Source organism: Neofelis nebulosa, chromosome 9 (assembly GCF_028018385.1).
Source record: "Neofelis nebulosa isolate mNeoNeb1 chromosome 9, mNeoNeb1.pri, whole genome shotgun sequence".
Lineage (NCBI taxonomy): Eukaryota > Metazoa > Chordata > Mammalia > Carnivora > Felidae > Neofelis > Neofelis nebulosa.
Window position 1 is genome coordinate 141,315,086 of NC_080790.1, and position 20,187 is coordinate 141,335,272.

General features: G+C 54.5%; 1 protein-coding gene across 12 annotated transcripts; it reads left to right on the plus strand.

Annotated features, from left to right (window-relative positions):
• The first annotated feature begins 1,735 nt into the window (after positions 1-1,735).
• TPD52L2 (TPD52 like 2) lies at positions 1,736-19,598 on the plus strand. Of its 12 annotated transcripts, XR_009249187.1 has the most exons (10): positions 1,736-1,899; positions 5,883-6,028; positions 8,040-8,188; positions 9,169-9,228; positions 13,747-13,848; positions 15,322-15,382; positions 16,889-16,915; positions 17,481-17,849; positions 18,934-18,982; positions 19,456-19,598. XR_009249187.1 is itself a non-coding variant. In XM_058686288.1 (9 exons), exons 1-7 carry the CDS (start codon positions 1,881-1,883, stop codon positions 16,913-16,915), a joined length of 564 nt encoding a protein of 187 aa, XP_058542271.1. In that variant the 5' UTR covers positions 1,736-1,880; the 3' UTR covers positions 18,934-18,982; positions 19,456-19,598. The 12 variants fall into 12 exon arrangements, 11 of the variants coding, with proteins under 11 accessions (XP_058542271.1, XP_058542270.1, XP_058542266.1 ...); XM_058686288.1 differs by lacking the exon at positions 17,481-17,849; XM_058686287.1 differs by lacking the exon at positions 19,456-19,598 and having other exon boundaries at positions 17,808-17,849; positions 18,934-18,974.
• Positions 19,599-20,187: the final 589 nt, after the last annotated feature.

Genomic DNA, 20,187 nt, shown 5'->3' on the forward strand with positions numbered 1-20,187 from the left:
CACTGTGTGATGGGTGCCTTGATCACCTCAAAAGGATGATGGGAGCATAGGCTGTGAGACCCCGGGAGGTACCCTTATCCTGGATCAGGATACACAGTGGCTCTGGGAAATTTGAGTGAGGAAGGGTTTGTACAAGTCACCCCCAGCTGTGAGAGGACATTGGCATTGGAAGACTATAAAGCAGGTCTTAGCCGCCAGACCTCACCAGGAGTTAGTAATGTTGGGCCTCTAGGGTCCCCTCCCCACCTCCACACTCCTGGCTTCGACAGGAAAGGACAACAGACTCAGAGTAACAGGTACTCACAGTGGCATGTCCATGTGGGCTATAGACACACCTGCACTGACCATTCGTTTGCTAGGCAAGGCAAATTTGAGCCAGGCCTGGGCTGGGCATCGTTCCTGGGTTCAAGGATGTAACACAGAATGAGAGACAAGCCTTCTGCTCGCCACCATCTGCAATGCAGTTGCTTCCTTACCATCTGCCATGAACTGCATGAAGGGGGGGGGGGGGACGACTACTGGCCTTCCCCAGCACCTGGGGACTGGGGCTAGTCAGAGTGGGCAGTGCAGGAGACTCTGGAAAAACCGAAAGAAGGCAAGTGGGGCAGACATATAATTGACAGCACCAGAGCAGGACATGGCCATGAAGCACCTAGGCCAGTGCAAGCCAGAGGTGACCTTAGGTACCAGGAAGACACCTGTGGTGAGGTGTGCTTTGAGCTGACACAGGAAGAGGAGTTAGCCAGATTAAGGAAGGGGCTTCCACAGAGGGATCCGTACATGAAGAGTGGGTTGGCTGGAAAGGGAGAGTGCAGTCCGGAAAAGTCAGATCCTGAAGGGTTTGAACACCATTTAGGAATTCCCTTCCAGTGGCTATTTAGGTGCCAAAGAAGGGAAATTTCGGGACTTGTTTTAGTGAAACCGCTAGTGGTTTCACACATCTCCTTTGAGAAAGTCCGGCAAACTCTTGTTCCAGCATTTGCTGGAAGCTTTACAACTAGCTGAGCGATCTTGGACAAATTACTTTAACCTCAGTTTCCACATCTGTAAAGTGGGGAAGGCTCCACCTGGCTCATCAGGTTGCTGTGAAAATGAAGTGAGAGAACACCGGAGGGGAAGGGAGCACTCAGCACACAAGCGCGAAGGCTTCCCCACAGGTCAGGTCACGCCTTTCAGCTGTGCGTGCACGGGACCCGGGGCAGGTGCCAGATGCCTCCAGCCAAGTGAGGGCAGCGGCGCCTGCAGGGCTAGAGGACGAATCGCAGACACGCCTTTTTCTGCGTAACTCCCATACAATTAAAAAAAAAAAAAAATCCCCATAAAGAGGAAGGACTTAAAAACTGGAGGGAGAAGCTAACTCCAAAATCAGGAAGTCAGGCCTCAAACGGTCTGTGCGGTGCGTGAGCCATGGCACTCCTGAGCAGCGGTAAACACTCTCGAGACCTCCAAAAACGCCAAACCCCGCTTTTTCATAACGCCATGTTGGACGGTCCTCCCACTTCCCACCTCCCCCGAGCTCCTTCGGACCGTTCTACCTGTGTGTCTCGCTGGTGGAGCCGACGCGGGAGGCAGTCCCTGAGAACCCGCCCTCCCTTTCCGGCTTAGTCCGCAGCTTCCGCCAATCAGGTTGGAGCAGGTAATAGGGACGGGGCCGAACAAAGTCCTCATTGGACACCGTTAGTGGGGGTGGGATGAAGGCGGAGCACGCGTCAAAGCGGAAGTGGGTTGTCGCGCCGCTGATTACGTAATGCCGCGGTGGCTGAGGCGGTTCCGCTGGCTGCTCTGTGCGCAGCGAGCGAGTCCTGGTGCGGCCAGCTCGGCTCCTACAGCGCCCGACACCCCGGTCCCGACCCCAGCCGCGGCCCGGCCGCCGCCTGAACATGGACTCCGCAGGCCAAGGTACCCGCGGGCCCGGCGCCTTCGCTCCTCGGGCCCAGCGCGCGCTCCTCCCCTCTGGCGGCGCTTCTCAGACTCTCAATCCCCTCCGCCTCTATCCGCCCCGTGGCTCCTTTTCAGCTCCCATGCGCCGGGCCTCGAAGCTCCCGATGGCCGGGGCGTGCGTCTGCCGCCCCCGGCTTGGACCACTCACCAACTTACCCTGCGGCCGCTCCGAGGACCGGTTCCCCGGCACCCCTCCGCTCGTCCCCAGAGTTTTGGGTTTTCTCTCTCCGGGCAGCTGTCGTCATGCCCCCTTCCCGGCGCTTGCCTAGTCGACCGCCCTACGCAGGGCCCTCGAGGACACTCCATCCGGCCCTGCACCAGGGCCGATGTGTTGTGCGCTTCTCCCGGGGAGGGGAGGGGAGATGGAACCATCTTCGAGCTCAGTGCAGCGCCCCTTGGGTGGCAACGCTGCTCGGAGCCCAGGCTTCTTAGGGGTTGTCTCAAGGGGGAAGGGTGCAGTGAGTCAGGGCACACCGAGACTGGGCCAGTTTCCCGAACAGACACCCCTGACCGGTTTGAGATGGCCGCTGGAGGTGTGGAGTGGGCCCAGGAGATTAAAATCTTGAGAAGGTGATTGGAGTCGATCTTTCATTCTGGTAGAGAAGAGATGCTAACTTCCTGTGTTGACATGACTACCCTGGGTAATTTAAGGATTTTTTTTTCCTGTCATTTGACCTGTATCAGCGTATTAATTAAACAGAACTCCTAGATTCTGATACACTGTGTAGATTTTCCTATCTCTGCAGTCCACTTACGAAATAGTTGAACATCAAAAGCCGCCAGTTTTAAGTTGAGGTTTTTCGCTGTTTGACGTGTATGTCTAATATAGGTAAGCATCACAAGCATTGGATTCTGACCATAGAGTGATAGAAAACACTGAGCACTTACTGTATGCCGAATACCATACCAAACCTGTTTCTCAAACGTCCTTTTTCCGTTTTCAGAATAACCCCTTGAGATTATTCCTTGTATTATCACCACGCAGTTTATACAGTTCTGGAGATCTGGGACTCACCCAGGGGGGACTCTAGCCCCCTAGTTTCTCCTACAGCACCAGCCCCACACTCTGTAGGTCTTTTGGTGACACTTTCTTGCCTCGGTCTCCTCTGAACCAGAGTGTGAATGCCATCTACCTACAGGGCTACGGTGAGATTGGTATCACACAATGATTGTGCGGCGCTTTGGCGTGTTTGGTGAATGCCCAGTTTCTATCTGGGAGTGATTGCAGGATCCGCCTTTAGCTTTATAGGCAGAAACAGTCCAAAGACCTACCTACCTTCCTTTATTATAAAATGTTTATTTTTGAGAGAGAGAGCAGGGGAGGGGCAGAGAGAGAGGGACAGAGGATTGGAACAGGCTCAGTGCTGACAGAGAGCCCGATGTGGGGCTTGAACTGACAAACTGTGAGATCATGACCTGAGCTGAAGTCAGTCGGTTGAGCGTCCAACTCTTGTTTTCAGCTCTGGTCATGATCCCAAGGGCCGTGGGACTGAGCCCTGCACTGTGTGCAGCCTGCTCAAGATTTTCTCCCTCTCCCTCCCTCCCTCCCTCCCTCTCTCCCTCTTTCTGCTCCTCTCCCTTACTTACACTCGCCCTCTTTCTAAAATAAAAATTAAAAACATAGAAGAGCAAGGTTGTGGAAATTTTAAGGCATTTAGCGAATTTGAGTAGATTCAACACAGCACATGAAATAAAGTTATGTGGGTTGATTTCAGTTAAAAATCAGAATTAGTTGATGGGGCACCTGGGTGACTCGGTTAAGCCTCCGGCTCTTGATTTCAGTTCAGGTCATGATCTCACGGTTTGTGGGATTGAGCCCTGGGTCGGGCTCTATGCAGATATCTCAGAGCCTGCTTGGGATTCTCTCTCCCTCTCTGTGCCTCCCGCCCTGATCACAATTAGATAAATAAACATTTTAAAAAACCCAAATCAGTGGATAAAAACAATGGTTGTGCTTCATCTGGTAAACGTGTATCAAGTGCCAAGGAAGTGCTAACCTCCAGCTGTGTGGGACATGTGAAGGGAATGAGCTGAATAGAGCATCTTTGTAGGGGTTTTTTGTTATTTTAGAGAGAAGGGGTCGAGGGGCAGAGGGAGAGAGAATCCTAAGTAGGCTCCACCCTTAGCACAGTGTGGAGCCCGACACGGGGCTCGATTCCACAACCCTTGGATCATGACCTGAGCCGAAATCAAGAGTAGGACACTTAACCAGCTGAGCCACCCAGGTGCCCCTAGAGCATCTTTAGTTTTAAGCACAGTCTATTTTTAGCAGATTGTAGGATTTCAACAGTAGAGAAACATATCTGTAACTACAGGCAGTTTTTTTCCCAACCTTTGTGCATTTGTTTTTATTTATTTTTTTAATTTATTATTTTTTATTAATTTTCTAGAATGTTTTCTTTATTTTTGAGAGATCTTGAGCAGGGGAGAGGCAGAGAGAGGGACACACAGAATCTGAAGCGGGTTCCGGGCTCTGAGCTGTCAGCACAGAGCCCAATGCGGGGCTCGAACTCACAAACTGTGAGGTCATGACCCTAGCTGAAGTCGGATGCTTAACTGACTAAGCCACCCAGGTTCCCCTTAAACATTTTTTTTAATGTTTTTATTTTTGAGAGAGAGAGAGAGAGACAGAGTGTGAGCAGGGGAGGAGCAGAGAGAGAGACACACACACAGAATCTGAAGCAGGCTCCAGGCTCCGAGCTGTCAGCACAGAGCCCGACACAGGGCTCGAACCCATGAACGGTGAGATCCTGACCTGGGCCAAAGTCAGACGCTTCACCAACTGAGCCACCCAGGTGCCCCTCTTTTTTTTTTTTTTTTTTTTTTTTTTTAACGTTTACTTCAGTAATCTCTACACCCAACATGGAGCTTGACCTCACGACCTGGAGCTCAAGACTCACATGCTGCTCCAGCTGAGCCAGTGAGGTGTCCCTATGCCTTTACTTCTAAAGTGCTGGACACCACACAAAGCCTGTTTTCATGGCGTGTGCGGATTGTATGCTACTGAAGGACGGTCGTGTGTTCGGAGTTGGAAAGAACTAAAGCAGACCCATGTTTCTTTATTTGTGTGGGATCTTGTCCGCTGTTAGTGCAGGCAAGAAGATGCATTTAACTCGAAGAGGAAATAGTGCCTGCAGGAATTGGAACCTGATCTGGGTATAGCGGAGGTGTGGAAGCAGTGTCTCTGCGCCTCCCTGCATGTTGTTGTGGGACGAGGGTCGAGAACAGACTCCAGGGGAGTTGTGTTTTGCCGACTCCCTGCTGGGGCTGTGCGACCAGCCCGTGCACCTTGTGTGTGTGATGGGAGCACGTGCTCTGCAGATCGGTTGATTGAAAGTGGTGCTTGTGTTTACAGCCGTATCGTTTCTTTGCCTTAAAAATTAGAAGATCTGGGGGCGCCTGGGTGGCGCAGTCGGTTAAGTGTCCGACTTCAGCCAGGTCACGATCTCGCGGTCCGTGAGTTCGAGCCCCGCGTCAGGCTCTGGGCTGATGGCTCAGAGCCTGGAGCCTGTTTCCGATTCTGTGTCTCCCTCTCTCTCTGCCCCTCCCCCGTTCAGCTCTGTCTCTCTCTGTCCCAAAAATAAATAAAAAACGTTGAAAAAAAAAAAAAAATTAGAAGATCTGTTAGGTTCAGCTGCTTTGTTTGTAGCAAAGGTTTCCTGTCTCCGCAGAGTGTATTATCCTGAGGGAAGCAGAGTTCAGGTCTGGCTGCCTCGTGCCAGCCTTTCCAGCGCCCTGAAGCAGCACCTTGGGTGGCTTGAGTTGTCCTTGGCCTAATGGCCCAAACCATCCCGACAACCTGTCAGAGTACTCTCCACGGCCCCCTCGACTCCCCTGTAACCTGGCCTCACCCTTGGTTTCTCCCTTGGTGGAGACCTCTACCCTATTTACTTCCCTGTAACTTCTTATTGACGATTTCTGACTTTGTTTGTCTCTGGCAGATATCAACCTGAATTCTCCTAACAAAGGTCTGCTGTCCGACTCCATGACAGATGTCCCTGTCGACACCGCGGTGGCCGCCCAGACTCCTGCTGTTGAGGGTCTGACGGAGGCTGAGGAGGAGGAGCTTAGGGCTGAGCTCGCAAAGGTGCTAAGTCTCCGCCATCTGTCCGGGGGTGACTGTGAGTTCAGGCTGATGAGGGGCCATAACGCTGTCTGTGCTCTGCAGAAATTGCCCTGGGAGGTCGTTCCCAGAGTCCCACAGAAATTGCTCTTTGCGGCCACTTTTTGTGTGCCTGGTGCTTTGTGTACCGTGAGGAGGGTGTCCACACGGGAACGGCTGCTCTGAGCACACCATCTACTGGGGGTTTCTTTGTTGGGATTAACACTTGACAATTTCCAGACCCCACAAACTATCTGCCCCTGGATCTTCATTTTTCCTTTAAAGATTCTTCTTTTTGTAAAAAGCGCTTCATGTGATCTTTAAAGTGAGAGTCCTTTAAGAGGAAATGGTAATTAACCCAAACCTGCAAGTATAATTTTTATTCAGACTGACTGTTGGGAGTGTTTCTTTTTTCTGTGTGGTACAGAGTCTAACAGCAACTCACGTAGGTTCAAAATCTGGGGAATGAACTTGCTGATATCTGAGCATAGCATCCGATCAGGCAGAGGCTGGCATCCTGCGTTGATGCATCCTGAGTCTAAAGAGAGCTAGCTGTGTAGATGATCCTCAGCGCCACAGCCAGGCCTCAGACCCTGGGGGAAAGCATGTAGCAGTGTCTGAGTTGAGTGAAGGTTACAGCAGCAGCAGGCAGTGCGGTGAAGCTTATGGGCTGCGCTCAGTCATTTCAGAGTTGAGCGGCAGAAGCTCATGTCACTTAAAGTTTTCAACGTGCGTATCCCCAAGACAGCTGGACTGCACAGCCTCAAGCCATGTTGATTATCACACCATGAGTGGAATGTTCTAGTCATTGGTCCTTATTGCTGGAGTAACTAGTAACAATTTGACTGGGTGATCCTATGTTTCTAAGTTATTTCTTTTTCAGCTATTTTGTGCTGGAAAAACTAGTGATATAAGGGCTCTGAGCTACTTTTTATTGCCTTACTTCAAATAATCACTTTTTTAAAAGAAAGACTTTAAAATTTTTTTCATTTGTTTTTTTGTTTAAAGTTTATTTTGAGAGAGAGGGAGAGAGAGAGAGAGACAGCATGAGTGGAGGAAGGGCAGAGAGAGAGGGAGAGAGAATCTCAAGCAGGCTCCACGCTCAGTGCAGAGCCCCACATGGGGCTCAAACTCCCAAAACTGGGAGATCATGACCTGAGTCGAAACCAAGAGTCAGACGCTTAACCGACTAAGCCACCAGGCGCCCCAAGGGAAAGACTTTTTTTTAGAGTAGCTATTGATGCAGGAGCTAAAAACGAAAACCTTTAGGGTAGTCAGGCTCCAGAGGATGCTTCCTTCTCAAGTTACATCTTTTTTTTTTTTTTTTTTGGTTTTAGGGCTTGAGCAGTTTCAGGTGTTTATTTTCAGGATTCTTTCTAACTTAAATTGAATTCAAACTTAAGTTGAATTCAAACTTAATTCAAACTTAAATTCAACTTAAATTCAAACTTAAATTGAATTCAAATTCAAATTTACTTTTGGCTTGAGTAACTGCCTTTGCCGACGCCTAGAGCTAACCTTGGAAACATACTTGTTGTCATAAAGGCCGTTGCTCTGTCACTTGAGTCTTGGCCGTCCATCTGTCTGTCAGCTCTGCTTCCTTCCCAGTGCATGTGGAATTTCTCCGTGCAGAGAGGGCCTGGCTGCCAGCAATTCCAGCTTCTGAGCCCAGACCCAGAGCCTGGAGGGAGAGGGGATCATCTCTTCTGACACCTGTGCCCCGTCCCAGAGCAGAGCTCCGACAGGCCTTGCTTGGTCATCCATGGCTGGGCACAGTGATTGGTAGCCCCGGCAGAACCACTTGGCTTGAGGGGAAGAGACAGTTCTCAAGAAGCTGGGTGCTGGTTCCAGATAAAAAGAGATATTTGTTGTTGACTCTGTTCCTAAGACAAGTTATGTACTGTAAGCGGAAAGTCCTTACGTAATTCCGAGAAACCTCTTGTGTGTGTAAGGATGTTAGTCACTTCCTGCAATCAAGTCAACTGTGCTTTTGCAGGTGGAAGAGGAAATTGTCACTCTGCGCCAGGTCCTGGCAGCCAAGGAGAGGCACTGTGGAGAGCTGAAAAGGAAGCTGGGCCTCTCCGCCTTGGAGGGCCTGAAACAGAACCTGTCCAGGAGCTGGCGTGATGTGCAGGTCTCTACCGCGTAGGTACCTGCCCGCGGCAGAGGCGCCCTGGAGGCTGGAGGGCGTTAGCCAGGCTGGTGCCCCTGGCTCGCCAGTAGGGTGTTACGTGCTTGGGGACAGGGTGCCTCACAGAACGGGGGGATCAAGTATCCCTGTCTGCAGGCAGCCAGCCAGCCAGAGGCCCTGAGTCCTTGGCCTAGCCCCTGGCATGTCTTCCAAGAGCTTAGAGTCTACACATACTTCTAAAAGGTGGACGGATGCACTAGCTAGTTGTCCAAGCAGAAATTGATGAGAGTGTATCTCAGGGTACAAATCTGAGAGGACACTAATTAGGTCCTTAATGAGACTGATTTTCCTGTGGTCCTCAGAGCTCAGTGTCTGCTGAGGTGGATGTGAGTCCTTCTCATGAGCGTGATGTGGTCACAGCCCTAGGACTTCTGACTCACGTGTGACTTTGCCCTCTGAATTTGGGGAGTACAGCTACATGGCTCCTCTGAAATGTATCCTCCAGGACTGGTGCGGGGGGGGAGGGGGTAAATGTCTCCCACTGAGAAGCCACATCCCTGCAGAAAGATCGATCGCATTTTATTTAAAAAAAAAAAAAAAAAAAATCACCTACGAAAGCCCATTTCTCTGTCCTAGGGAATTGCGGTTTGAATCCCAAAGGGTGACTGCCAGAGAAGTATCCTGGGGATGCGGCTGTGCCTTCCTCATTCCGCACAGCAGTACTGTTCCCGAAGGGCCGTCTCACATGGGATGACCAGGCGCTCCCTGGGCGTGCCAGGGGAAGGACTGGTTGGTTCTGTCAGCGCCCGGGCCCCCCTGGGCCTCCCCGGGCCTGCACAGCAGGTGCTGAGCACCAGCAGACCTGGTCTCAGGCAGGCTGGAGTGTCATATTCCCGCTCTCCAGTCCTTGTCTTCCCTGGAATTTCAGCTGTGCTTTGAAACCTGAGTTGAAATAATTGTTCTAAATAATTCACCGCAGACTTTCTGTTTTTAGCTATATGAAAACCTCTGAGAAACTTGGCGAGTGGAATGAGAAAGTGACCCAGTCAGACCTGTGAGTGCCTTTGCCATCAGCACCTCCCTCCTCCTCCTCCTCCTCCTCCTGCTCTTGACACTCTCTTAGGGACCGGGAGGCTGCGTGCACCTGGCACAAACCTAGTTTGGGTGTGTTTTGCTTATTTTGCTGTTACGTGATTTTTCTTAAACGCAAATAACACTCTACTTTCCGTGAAACGGGTAGTCACTGAAGGAGATTCACTTGGCCACCAGGCCACGCCGAAACCCTCCCTCTGGCTGACGCGGATGCATCCCTTAGGTGACAGGCCTGGCTGGCCTTGGGCAGCACGTCTGTCTGGTAGGCGCCCCTCAGCCTTCTGAGCGGCCAAAGTGGCCAAGCACCGACCGATGCGGACGGTGATTTGGGGCCTTTGTTTCGGTCTTCCTTCCCTGCAGACGTGGCTGCAGCCGAGGGGCTCACAGAGCTTCCCTCGTCCTTGGGGTGGTTCTTAGGCTGTGGGGGCCGCCTGGACCCTGCCGGTGGGGTCTCGACGGAGTCTCTTTGGTCTGAGGGGCATCGAGCTGTCAGCCATGTGGAACATGAGCACAGTAGGAAACATACATGGATAGTCTTTTGTGTCAAAGCCACGGTTCAGAACGACTCTTGACGTTTTATCTGAGGTAATAGCACTTCATTTATCTGCACTCTAATCTAATCAGAATTCCTCTGAACAGGGTGGGGTAATGTTTTAAAATAGTCACTTTCTGGGATTTTTTCTATTTCTTACTTAGAAGAAAGTGCTGTCATGGATACCAGAGAACTTGGGTAGTCCTTCTGTGTCTGACTGAAAGGAACTGGTTGTTACTGAGCTTGTCTTCAGGGTCCCTGGGACCCCAGGTCTGCTGGCTCCACGTATGGTCTTTGCAGCCTGACATCACAAGGGGCGGCGGGCACTGGTGGGCTCTGGCGGTTCACGCTGTCTGTGTCGTTGCCGCACGTGCTCTGGGAGTCCCGGTGTGTTGTGTCCCCGGGGCCGCGTCGGACGGTCCGTCACCAAGTTGCAGATGTTGCGTAGTTTGGGACGCCTGGCAGGCTCACAGTGTGGACTTACCTGAAAAGAGCTTTAGGAGACCTGAGTGCCGTCTCAAATAATTACAATTCTGATCCCTCTGGAAGAGACGTGTGGCTCTGGGCGTGGAAGTGGCCGGGGGGATGCCCTTTCAAGCGCTTTGCCAGGCGGTGGCCACTCCCGGGCATCACTTGCAGCCAACAGCGCGCCGGAGGATGACAGAGAACTCGGGACGGCTGGGAAGCGCCCGCGTCTGTGCCCGTCGTGCTGCTGCTCGTGGGCTGTGCTGGGCACGCGCAGCCTTGACGCCACTCATCCTGTCTTGTCTCGGCCGCTGCTTCTGATTCAGACGGCTGGCCGTGGCGGCAGCTGTGTTCTGCGTCGCGGAACGACCGCCTGGTTGGGCTCTTCCCCTTGGTAGAGCGTAGCTGCAGGCGTGCCGAGGTGGCACCGGGCGTAGTTGCCAGTTGGTATATGTCGTCCTTTCCTCATACGGGACAGAAAGCATGGCAGAGTGAGTGTGAGCCTGAAAGGAGGGGAGGCCTGCTCCGGGCTCACCTGACCAGGGGTCTCCTTACGCTGGCTGTGTCGCCAGGCTGGCTTCTCCTGGACGGTGCAGAGGGTGCCCAGCGGGGCAGGTTTGAATCTTTGTGGCATTGCAGCCCGACGGCAGGACGGCCTCCCGCGGGTCTCCCCGGGCTCCCCCCGGGCTCCCCCCATGGTCAGGGAGCTGTAAACGCACCTGGCTGGCCGGACTGGGATCACGTGCCCACCCAGGGTTGGGGTGGGAGCAGCCACCAAGGGAGGGTGCGGGAGAATGCCCCACGCTGACTGCAGAGTTTGCTGATGGCGGGCGAGGCTGGCATTGGCGGCTGGTGTTGGCGATGTTCCTACACCTTTGTCTTCCCAAGAGCTGGGGGTGATTCCCGAAGGGGTGCTAGGCAGGGTGGCACAGTCTAGCACCCTTCCTCACGTCTGGGCCTGAGGTTACCTGCGTGCAGACTCTGGCTCGGCCACCAGTCCCCTCACGGCCTGAGCGTGGTCTCTCCACTGGGGCTGATGACAGCCCCTCGGCCCCTGCACTGCATGTGCCCTGGTTTGGAGGCTCCCGTTTCAGAAGGGGTCCCTGTGACACCTCATTTCCACACACTTGAAGTGCTGAGGGTGATGGAGTGGGGGAGATTGCCTCCGGTCCGTCTCCCGTGGGGGTGCTCCCCTTCGGAATGGCCCACGAGCCAGTGTCTCTCCTGCCAGTCATTCAGCGGCCAGCTCTGTACTAAGTGACCCCAAGGGCACTCCTCCTCATCACCAAGGATCCCCGGCACGGGCTTGTGGTCTCTCCAAGTGCAGTTCCCCACACCTGGCCCTGTGGGTGCAGGCAGAAATTCTCTAAGGACTTTGCCTTAAATCCTCTGCTTCAGACTGTTTCACTTCAGCGAACAGAACGTTAACGTGACCTTAAACGTTTGCTATTTCGTGAGAAGCAGCTTGAAGACATTTTCTGACCCTGTGTCTGAAACCAAATATCCTGCATGTTCCCAGTTAACCTTGTAGTTGGTGTTTTATAAATAACGAGCACGCTCCAAGTCTGTTGCTCGCAGGTAATCTGTTTTAACTCCCTTTGAAATGAAAGCAGCTCACCAGGTGGGGGTGAGGGTGGGGTCCCTAACAGATACTGCAAGTTAGGGGCCCCAGAGAAGGTCCCAGAGCCTTTCCTTCAGCAGGCCGTGCAGTGGGGGACACGCAGCAGGTTTCTCTGTCCTTTTCCTGCCGGCTTTGCCGACCCCGAGGCGACTGTGTGTATGTGCCAGGTCCTGGCAAAGGCTCTGTCGGCTTGGAAGGTCCCTCAGAGGATGACAGCTGAGTCTGTGGAAACCCTCCCAAAAGGAGCATGTGGACTTTGGTTTTTAGTGAGACCCAGCTGTGGTCTGCCCCCGCTAGAGCCGGCCTTGCCCCTGTGCCAGGGGGTCCCGTCTAGATCCCAGACACGCAGCTCTCTGGGCTGCAGCTGCACAGGCGGTCGGGTTTCATTTCCATTCCTGTTCCATTCTGTGATAGCTTCTGGCTATCACAGGGGAAGGGGTTTCTGGTGGTCGGGTTTGTCTAAAGGTTGGATTTAGAATTAGAGTTTTTTCGTTATGGACCTGAGGAAATCCCGAGGCAAGTCTTACAGTAAAGATTTTAGATTATTTTCTCTCTGTTAACGTGTTCCAGGATTTACTGACCTTCCCGGCAGCTAAGATAAACTCACTGTCCTAGTGACTACAGTGTGTTTTTAAACTCACTTTCTGGAAAGCACGTGTTTTAAGTTCTGGACCCTGCCGGGCACCAAAGAAGCCTGAGGCCCCGCGGCGCTATGGGAACGGCTGGGCCTCCCTGCTGATGGAGTGGCACAGGGACTTGATGGGGTGGCACAGGGACTCACGGGCAGCCTGGAGTGCTCAGGAGGGAAGGGGAGGGAGGAGGGCAGCACGTGATCACAGTGGAGCCTCCGGATGGCACTGGGAGAGTGGACGGGAGGGAAGGACTCCGAAGACCCAATGCTGGTGCTGTCTGTGACCTGGTGACACGAACAAGGCGTCAGAAAGTAATTTCAGAGAGAAGGCTGGCATCTCGAGAGCCTTGCCGTCTCAAGCTGTTTCCTTAAGGGCAACATGTCAGCTTGGCCAGAAATGAGCCCTTGGGTTCAGGCTGCGGTATCTTTTGTTTATGGTGGCATCTGGACAAGGTCTGGCAGCTCCAAGTATTAACTCTCAAGGCGAGCCCAGGGATGTCCTCGCTGTGCCTGTAGCCAAGGCATCCTGCCTGTGTCCATCTCACAGATGTTGAGGTCATGGACCCGTGTCTTGTGTGATGCACCCCCCTTTGTGGATGGTTGGGGCAGGAAGGCCTAGAAAGGGTGGTCTTTGCTGTGATCCAGAGCCACCCCTCGCACTAGGGACGATGGCATTGATGGCATGAGATGAAGGTTCCTCAGTTCTGAAAGGATTTGTGAGACCGCCCAGGGGGGTTGAGGGCCGGAGGGCTCCCGAGAGTCTGAGCGGCCAGCCCACCACAGGCCACACGTCTACACTGTCCAGGGCACCCCCGCCCCCAGTGGGCGTGGTGGAGCTCTCACATGAGAAGCTCCCTGAATACAGTAACAGAACAAGGGGACCTTTCTGGCTTCTGTCTCAGACCCAGGGCCTCTGTGGGTCTGTCTGCTTTGCAGCAGGCGGACGCCCCACTTGCCGGGCAGTTAGCGCCGTGGCAAGAAGTCAGGGGAGGTGGGTTACCTGAGCGTTAGACGAGACGGAATAAGGTCACAAAACAGTTATTGCAGAGCTCGGAGGTTGCGATCTGGCCGTGCTGCTTTCGTCCCTGCTGTCAGTCCCCTTCCTGGCGGCCAGACACGTGCTCACTAACCCTCTGTCCCCTGGGGTTCTCTCTGGGCACGTGGTGTCCTCGACTCATGGGTGGTGGCTGCTTCTCCTGTTGTGCTGGTTCAGCTGGTGTTTTCTTTACAGCTACAAGAAGACTCAGGAAACTTTCTCTCAGGCGGGACAGAAGACGTCCGCTGCCCTGTCCACTGTGGGCTCTGCCATCAGCAGAAAGCTCGGAGATATGAGGTGAGACACCCTAGTTGGGTAGGCCAGTCAGGTGAGGGTTTGGGGATTTTAGATCCACCAGAGGCGCTGAGGGGGCCCGGGGCTCAGGTACGTGACCCTCCGGGGCCCTTTGGCAGCTGCAGGTGTGGGCACACCAGCGCTGGGGCAGTCGGTTCACGGTCCCTTGTTTGTGGGCTGCCTCTTCGCCACTGCTGTGCTTCTTCGGCAGGGATTGTTGTTTCCTTTGGGTAACTTAGCGCTTGGGATCTGTAAAAGTGGGTGCTTGCCGTTGAAGTTCCACGGATGAAAGATGACTGTGCCTGCAGGTCGGTGTCAGGGTGGGGTGTCGCTCTGGGCAAGCCAGCCGGGACAAGGGTGTTGTTTCCTTGCAGTGTTTGCCCAGCCCAGATCTCAGAGTGTGTGTGGCTGCACGCCAGGGGCCCCAACTGAATGTTCTCCCAGAGTTGATGAGACCTTCATGGCCATCAGAAGTGCTTCAAGCAGGGCCTGGGGCCAGGGAGTGTGGGGGCAGCTTGGACATCTGGTGGAGCACACGTGGCTGCATCCGCCGGGCCCCCTCTGCCACACGGCACCGAGCCAAGGAGACTGGTCCTTGGCGCCAGAGGCTGTGGTGTGAATCCTGGCTTGGCTACCTCCTAGCCCTGCCTTTGGCGAGGCGTCCCTCTCGGGGCTGCTAAGATCAAGCGTGCGCTGTTGAGCGGCAGTGTGGTGTCCTTCCTGGCCGCCCCTCCTCCCCAGGTGTCACTGCCCAGCCCTGCCCTGGCCCCTGACCCACGCTCAGGACCGGTCCCTTCACTTAGCGATTTCAGGGAATGCCTCCCTGTAGCCCCCACCCCATGCTGAGGCTCCTCTCTTCTCAGACTTGAGAATCACGCGGTGGTAGTGCCCGTGGGCTTGGCGTGTGGAGTACAGCATTGGGAGCCCATCCCGCTCTGGCCCCTTTCCTCTTATCCTCGGGTGGCCTCCCTCCCTGCCTGCGTAGGTGAGGCATTTCCTTGCCTCACAGACCTGCCTGGCAGTTGCCTTGTGAGGCCTCAAGGTGGGGGCTCTGCCCTGACCATGTAGCCAGAGGTGAAAACACAGACACTCCTACCACGTGGCTCGTGCCCAGGGCCGTGCTCACCTTTTGTTTGCTGGATGTAGTTAGTCCCCTCCACTTTTTATTTAGAAAAATTGCAAATTTTCAGAGAGGCTGAACAATCAGTACACAGTCTGTGTATTTCCTCTGTCCTAAGGAGTGCACGGCCTCACAACTGGAGATCTGGTCATGCTCCTGAGCAGCTATGGCTGGGGAGGTCCTTTTGGGTCACCCTGTAAACGTAGGCCTTGTCCACAGTGGCTGTGATTGGAGCCTGCAGATGTGGCTCTGAGTGACAAAAGGGGGGTCTGCGGCGGTCCCTCCCGGCCACACAGTCAGCTGCTAATGCTTGACTTTGTGGGTGTGTACCTGTAACGAATCTCATTTGAAATTAGATGGGACGCCATCGCCGCTGCACTGTGGGACACCTGCTTTGGCCACCTGAGCCGTGCTGTGGTAAGCCTGGTGACAGACTGATCACATGCCACTGGTGGCCTGGCCTTGCTCCCAGGGGTTGCCATGGAGGGCGTGGGGGGGCCGTCCCAGCGCTGCTGGGGTGAGCTGTATGTGGGGTTGTGGTCCTTTCCTCGAAATGCTGGTCTGATAACAGAGCATTTGAAGGAAGCAATAAATGTGTGCTGTGCCTAAATTACATTCTCACTAGGAACGTCCCTGTCACTTCTGGCATGATTCACTCACATCAAGCCTTCTCCCTCCCTCTTGGGCGTGTGCAGGGCGTTGGCACTGTCCGGAGCTCCCGTGGGCCCTTTGGACGGTGCACCTCACTTCTCCGTCTCTGCTTCAGTCCCGCTCTCTGCTCCGGGAACTGGGGTGTGCTGCTGACCGAGGCGAAGAGCCTCAGGTCACGTGCCCGGCCTCACTGCCGTGTGTCACGTTTGCACCCGTGCTTCCAGGGACAAGAACCAGGTCCCACATAGTCAAGGTGCTCATACGGACTGGCCTGTTTGCTGGTGCGCCTCACCACGGGGCTCTTCGGTTTTGCTCTGCTGTGTTTCCAGGGGTGTGGGGAACTCTTGACGTCTTGGGGTCAGTGATGTGTCCACCGTTGCCTCACCCCGTAGTCTCAGGTTGAGCTGAGGCTGAGAATTCACCACTTCTTGAGAATGCAGATGAGGTCCAGGGAGGTTTCTGTGTGCTGAGATGTTTGCCCTACATCACGGTGCTGCAGAAGCCTATCCGAGAGCAGCCCGGCCTGGGAGGCTATTTGCATGCCCTGGGGTAGGAGGTGGCAGGCCGGGAGAGGAAATCGGATTTGGGTCAAAGCCTGGGTTAAAGGAGGGGTCTCTGTCTAGCTTGGTGAGCCTTGACGAGGCACCTGCCTTCTCCTCCCACCAAGAGATGGCAGGGCCTGCTGCCCACCCAAGAGACCACATAATTGAGCCTCATGTGATCTTCTGAAGGCTTCTAAAATGACTTTCATGTTGGGGGTAGTAGCCTCCAGAGCGTGAGCAGGCCTGGCTGGGTAGTGGAGGACATGGCCGTATTGCCCCCAGACACGCGTGTTTCTAGGTTGGAATCTGCCAGCTGGAGTGTGGAGCTGGAGTGCAGGGCGCTCAGCCCCATGGGTGTCCCGGCCAGTCCTGTCATAGCATGCATGTGCGCACCCTGGTTCAGCCGAAGCCCTGAGGGTCGTACAGCCCGCCTCCGCACGCCCCACCCCTTTGCGCTGCTCCTCTCCTTGGGGCTTCATCCCTCTAATTCCAGACAGGGTCGTGGACACGCAGGTGCCTCGTATGTGACCCAGGTGGGATCGCAGAGGGGCCAGTTGCGTGCGTGAGGGAGCGGCAGCCTCTCACAGAATTGGGGCTTGAGGAGAACAGGGACCGGGGTGGTCACGGGGGTCCCTGCGTGGCCTTCTGGAGCTTGAGTGAGGGGCTGGGGTGGGCACTAGCCTCCCTTTCCTAACACTGCGTTTCTTCTCCTCCTGCTGCTGCCTTTCAGGGCCCGTCCGTTCTCCCACTCGTTTAGGTAAGGCTGATGCGGGGCGTGCCTGTGGAAGGCTCTTCCCTCGATTCCGGGCAGGGTGGTCTCTGGCTGGCCTGTGGGAGGCTGTGCACCTCGGCCCCAGCTGGCACAGCCAGGCCTGCCAGGCGTTGCAGCCTGCTGGGGAGCTCACGGCTCCTGGGGCTGTGACCGTGTGGCTTATCGCCAGCCCCCAGCCCAGCCTGACAGCGTCCTTCCTGAGAAGAGACGTGTTCACGTTGGGGGGGGGGGGGGGGGCAGGGAGAGGGGAGTGCTGAGTCTCCATTCTCGGGTTCTGTGCCTCTTCATCCTCAACACCGGCTCCTGTTCTCTCCTGCCCTGCAAGTGGATTCGTTTACCACTCGAGGGCCAGGAACGGCAGGGCACCTGTGGGGCATCCTCCTGGGTGGTCCTCACTCCACGCTGACCCAGTCACATATGTCCGGCCTGATACCAGTGCTGCCCCATCACACACGCTTCCAGCTCGGAGGCCTGGAACCAAATCTAGAACAACGTGTGACTTTAAATATTTCTACTTGCTTGACCTGGTTGTTTCTCTTTTGCCGAAAAGTCATTTGCTGTGAAGTCGAGTAAGGACATCTGACAGCTATTTGTACCAAAGGTATTTTAAAGCCCCAGGTCGAGGTCTTCTTAGTTTCCTATTTTAAAGCTCTCTCTCAGCACTGTCCCATTTCTGGGGCAACTTTGGAGGCCAGCGAGAGGAGCCCGGGGTCCTTTCCTCCCGGGGCCAGGGGCCCTTCTGTGTGTGGTGGCCAGAGCTCACGCACCCTGCCAGGCCGCGTCTCTGTGTGGGTGAGCTGACGGGTGTGCTGAACGCCAGGCTCATCCCCTTGGTAACTCCTGCTTCCTTCTCTGCTTCTAACACGCTCCCAAGCAGCAACTCTTCAATCCGCCATTCGATAAGTATGCCAGCCATGAGGTAATGTGCACTCGTGCTCCCAAGCTCCTGGGGCGGGGGGGGGGGGGGGGGGCAGGGGGCGGGGATGGGGGAGCTGGGGGGGTGGGGGTGGCTCCAGCCAGTCAGCTTCAAATTCCCCATATCCCTGAGCCAAGGGCCATCTTCTCCCTGGCAGGCTCCTGCTGGCCAGGGGTCGGAAAGATCCCTTCTAGGCTGAAGAGCTAGTCGGGGGGAGGCTAAGAGAAGACCAGTGTATCAAACAGGGCTCCATCTGGAACCTTCCAGGGCTGCCCAGGGTATTGGGCCAGGGAGGGGCAGAGAGGTTCATACACATACCTGGCACCCACAAGACTTCAGGCGCCTCCAAGCCTGTTACGGGAAACTTTTATCTGCACCTGGAGGGGAGTCCCGGTCTCCTTAGAACACCCAGAGCTGTGGCCTGTTCCTGGAAGCCTCCCACTCGTGTTTCCTGCCCTGCGGTGCCGCAGCAGAGGCCCTGTCCCTGTTTGGTAGCTGCCACACCCCATCGCATGTCTGGGGGTCCTTGATGGGCTGCTTCTAGAAGCCTGAGGGTAGGGAGGGAACTGGTTGTATAAGAGGGTGCTGGGTGGGGCTGGGGCTGGCCTGCTCTCTCCTCCTCTGCCTCCTCCTCACTCACTTGTTCCGAATTGTCCTTGGTTTTCCTTTACTTCCGTGAGAGATTGGTGTCAGGAGTACCTGGGACCTTCCATAACTTCAGCATGTGTGGATGTAGGGTGCAGCAGAAATGTGCTCCACATCTCACCCACTGCTCAGTCGAGAGGTCTGCACTTCACCCGGGGTTGCACCTGCTGGCGGCATGCAGGTCTAATGTTCTTGGAGTTGGCAGGTGTGGCTGACCTGTTCTGACCTGGAAGCCTCCAGAATGACCTTGCCTGGACTGTCTTCTGGGCACGCCCCCTCTCCTTTTCAGCTTGTCACATGTTTACAGTGAGGTCTCAGGGTGCCGTCAGGGATCTTTTCTGCAGGTTGATCCTAACCCTGAGGCCCTTCAGACTTAGGAAGGCAGTACAATTGTTTGCTCCCTACACCGACATCTCCTCTCTCTCTCTCTCTCTCTTTAAAGGAATTCTGCGACCTTTAAGTCCTTTGAAGACCGAGTTGGGACCATAAAGGTAACTGTATTCAGACTGTTCGTTTGATTCTCTTGCTGGGGTGGTGGATTCACGTGCAGTTACGAGAGCTAATGCAGAGGGCCATTGTACCTTTCATCTCGAAGTGACATAACCAGGATATGACACTGATAACAGCTAAGGTGGAGAACAGTTTGATCCCCACGGTAATCCTTCCCCGTGTTCTCCTTCCTCCTGCCCTACCCCCAGAACTAGCGATCTCTCCATTTCCATGATTGGAACCATACAGCGTGGAGCCTTTGAAGATCGGCTCTTTTTACGCTGCATAAATCCCTGGAGGTACCTCTAGCCTGTTGCTTGTGTCAGCGATTTGTTCCCTTTTATTGCTAATCAGGATTCACCTAATCAGAATTCAAGTTCTGTAGACTCCGTAGAGACCTGAGCTGGCCTGGGATCTGCCCGGCTCTGGGTGCTCTGTCTCAGGTCTTTCTCTCTTGGTCTTTTCTCACCCGTAGTCTAAGGTCGTAGGTGGCAGAGAGAATGGCAGTGACCACCTTCCCTCCCCGACGGGGAGTGATGACAAGCCTCTGCCCGACCACACGCCCTTCTAAGCCCGTCGCAGCTTTGCCCAGCCTCGGAGCACGTGCAGGCCCACCCGTCATCACCACAACCGCACCTCTGCAGCAGGACAGCCGGCCAGGCCGTGGGCGAGCGTGCAGAGCTGGTTTTGAGGACAGTCGTGCCGTTCACACGTGGACCTGGCTGCTGCGCTCACATGAGTTAGAGAACACAGTTTTGTACGCAGATGCTTTACGCCGAAGTTGGTAGACGCAGGACCGCTGTGCCGTCCGTCCTGGGCTGCAGGGGTGGACAGGGCAGTGGGCCCTTTGGGAATCTGGTGGGTTCATGAGAACGTGGAAGGAATGGGAGAGTGATACACGTAAATAAGTGGTATTTCCTAAAACCTCTCCTTCCCTAAGTTCTAGAAGGAATGTACAGAAGGAAGATTCATCCAGAGAGTCCTACCTGATCCTCAGTTTTTATTTCAAACGCTAAACAAGAAAACTGTGCATTTTCTGAAACCCTCCAGAAAAGAAACTGGTTATCAGCAACTGCCTAATCGTTACACTAATGATCTAGCTTTAACGAAAGCAAATTCTTTATTTTTTAAATGCAGTGGATTTTTCAAAAATTAGAGCTAAGCGAAGCTTTAGTCTCATACTTAGGAAACATTATTTCTTTGGACT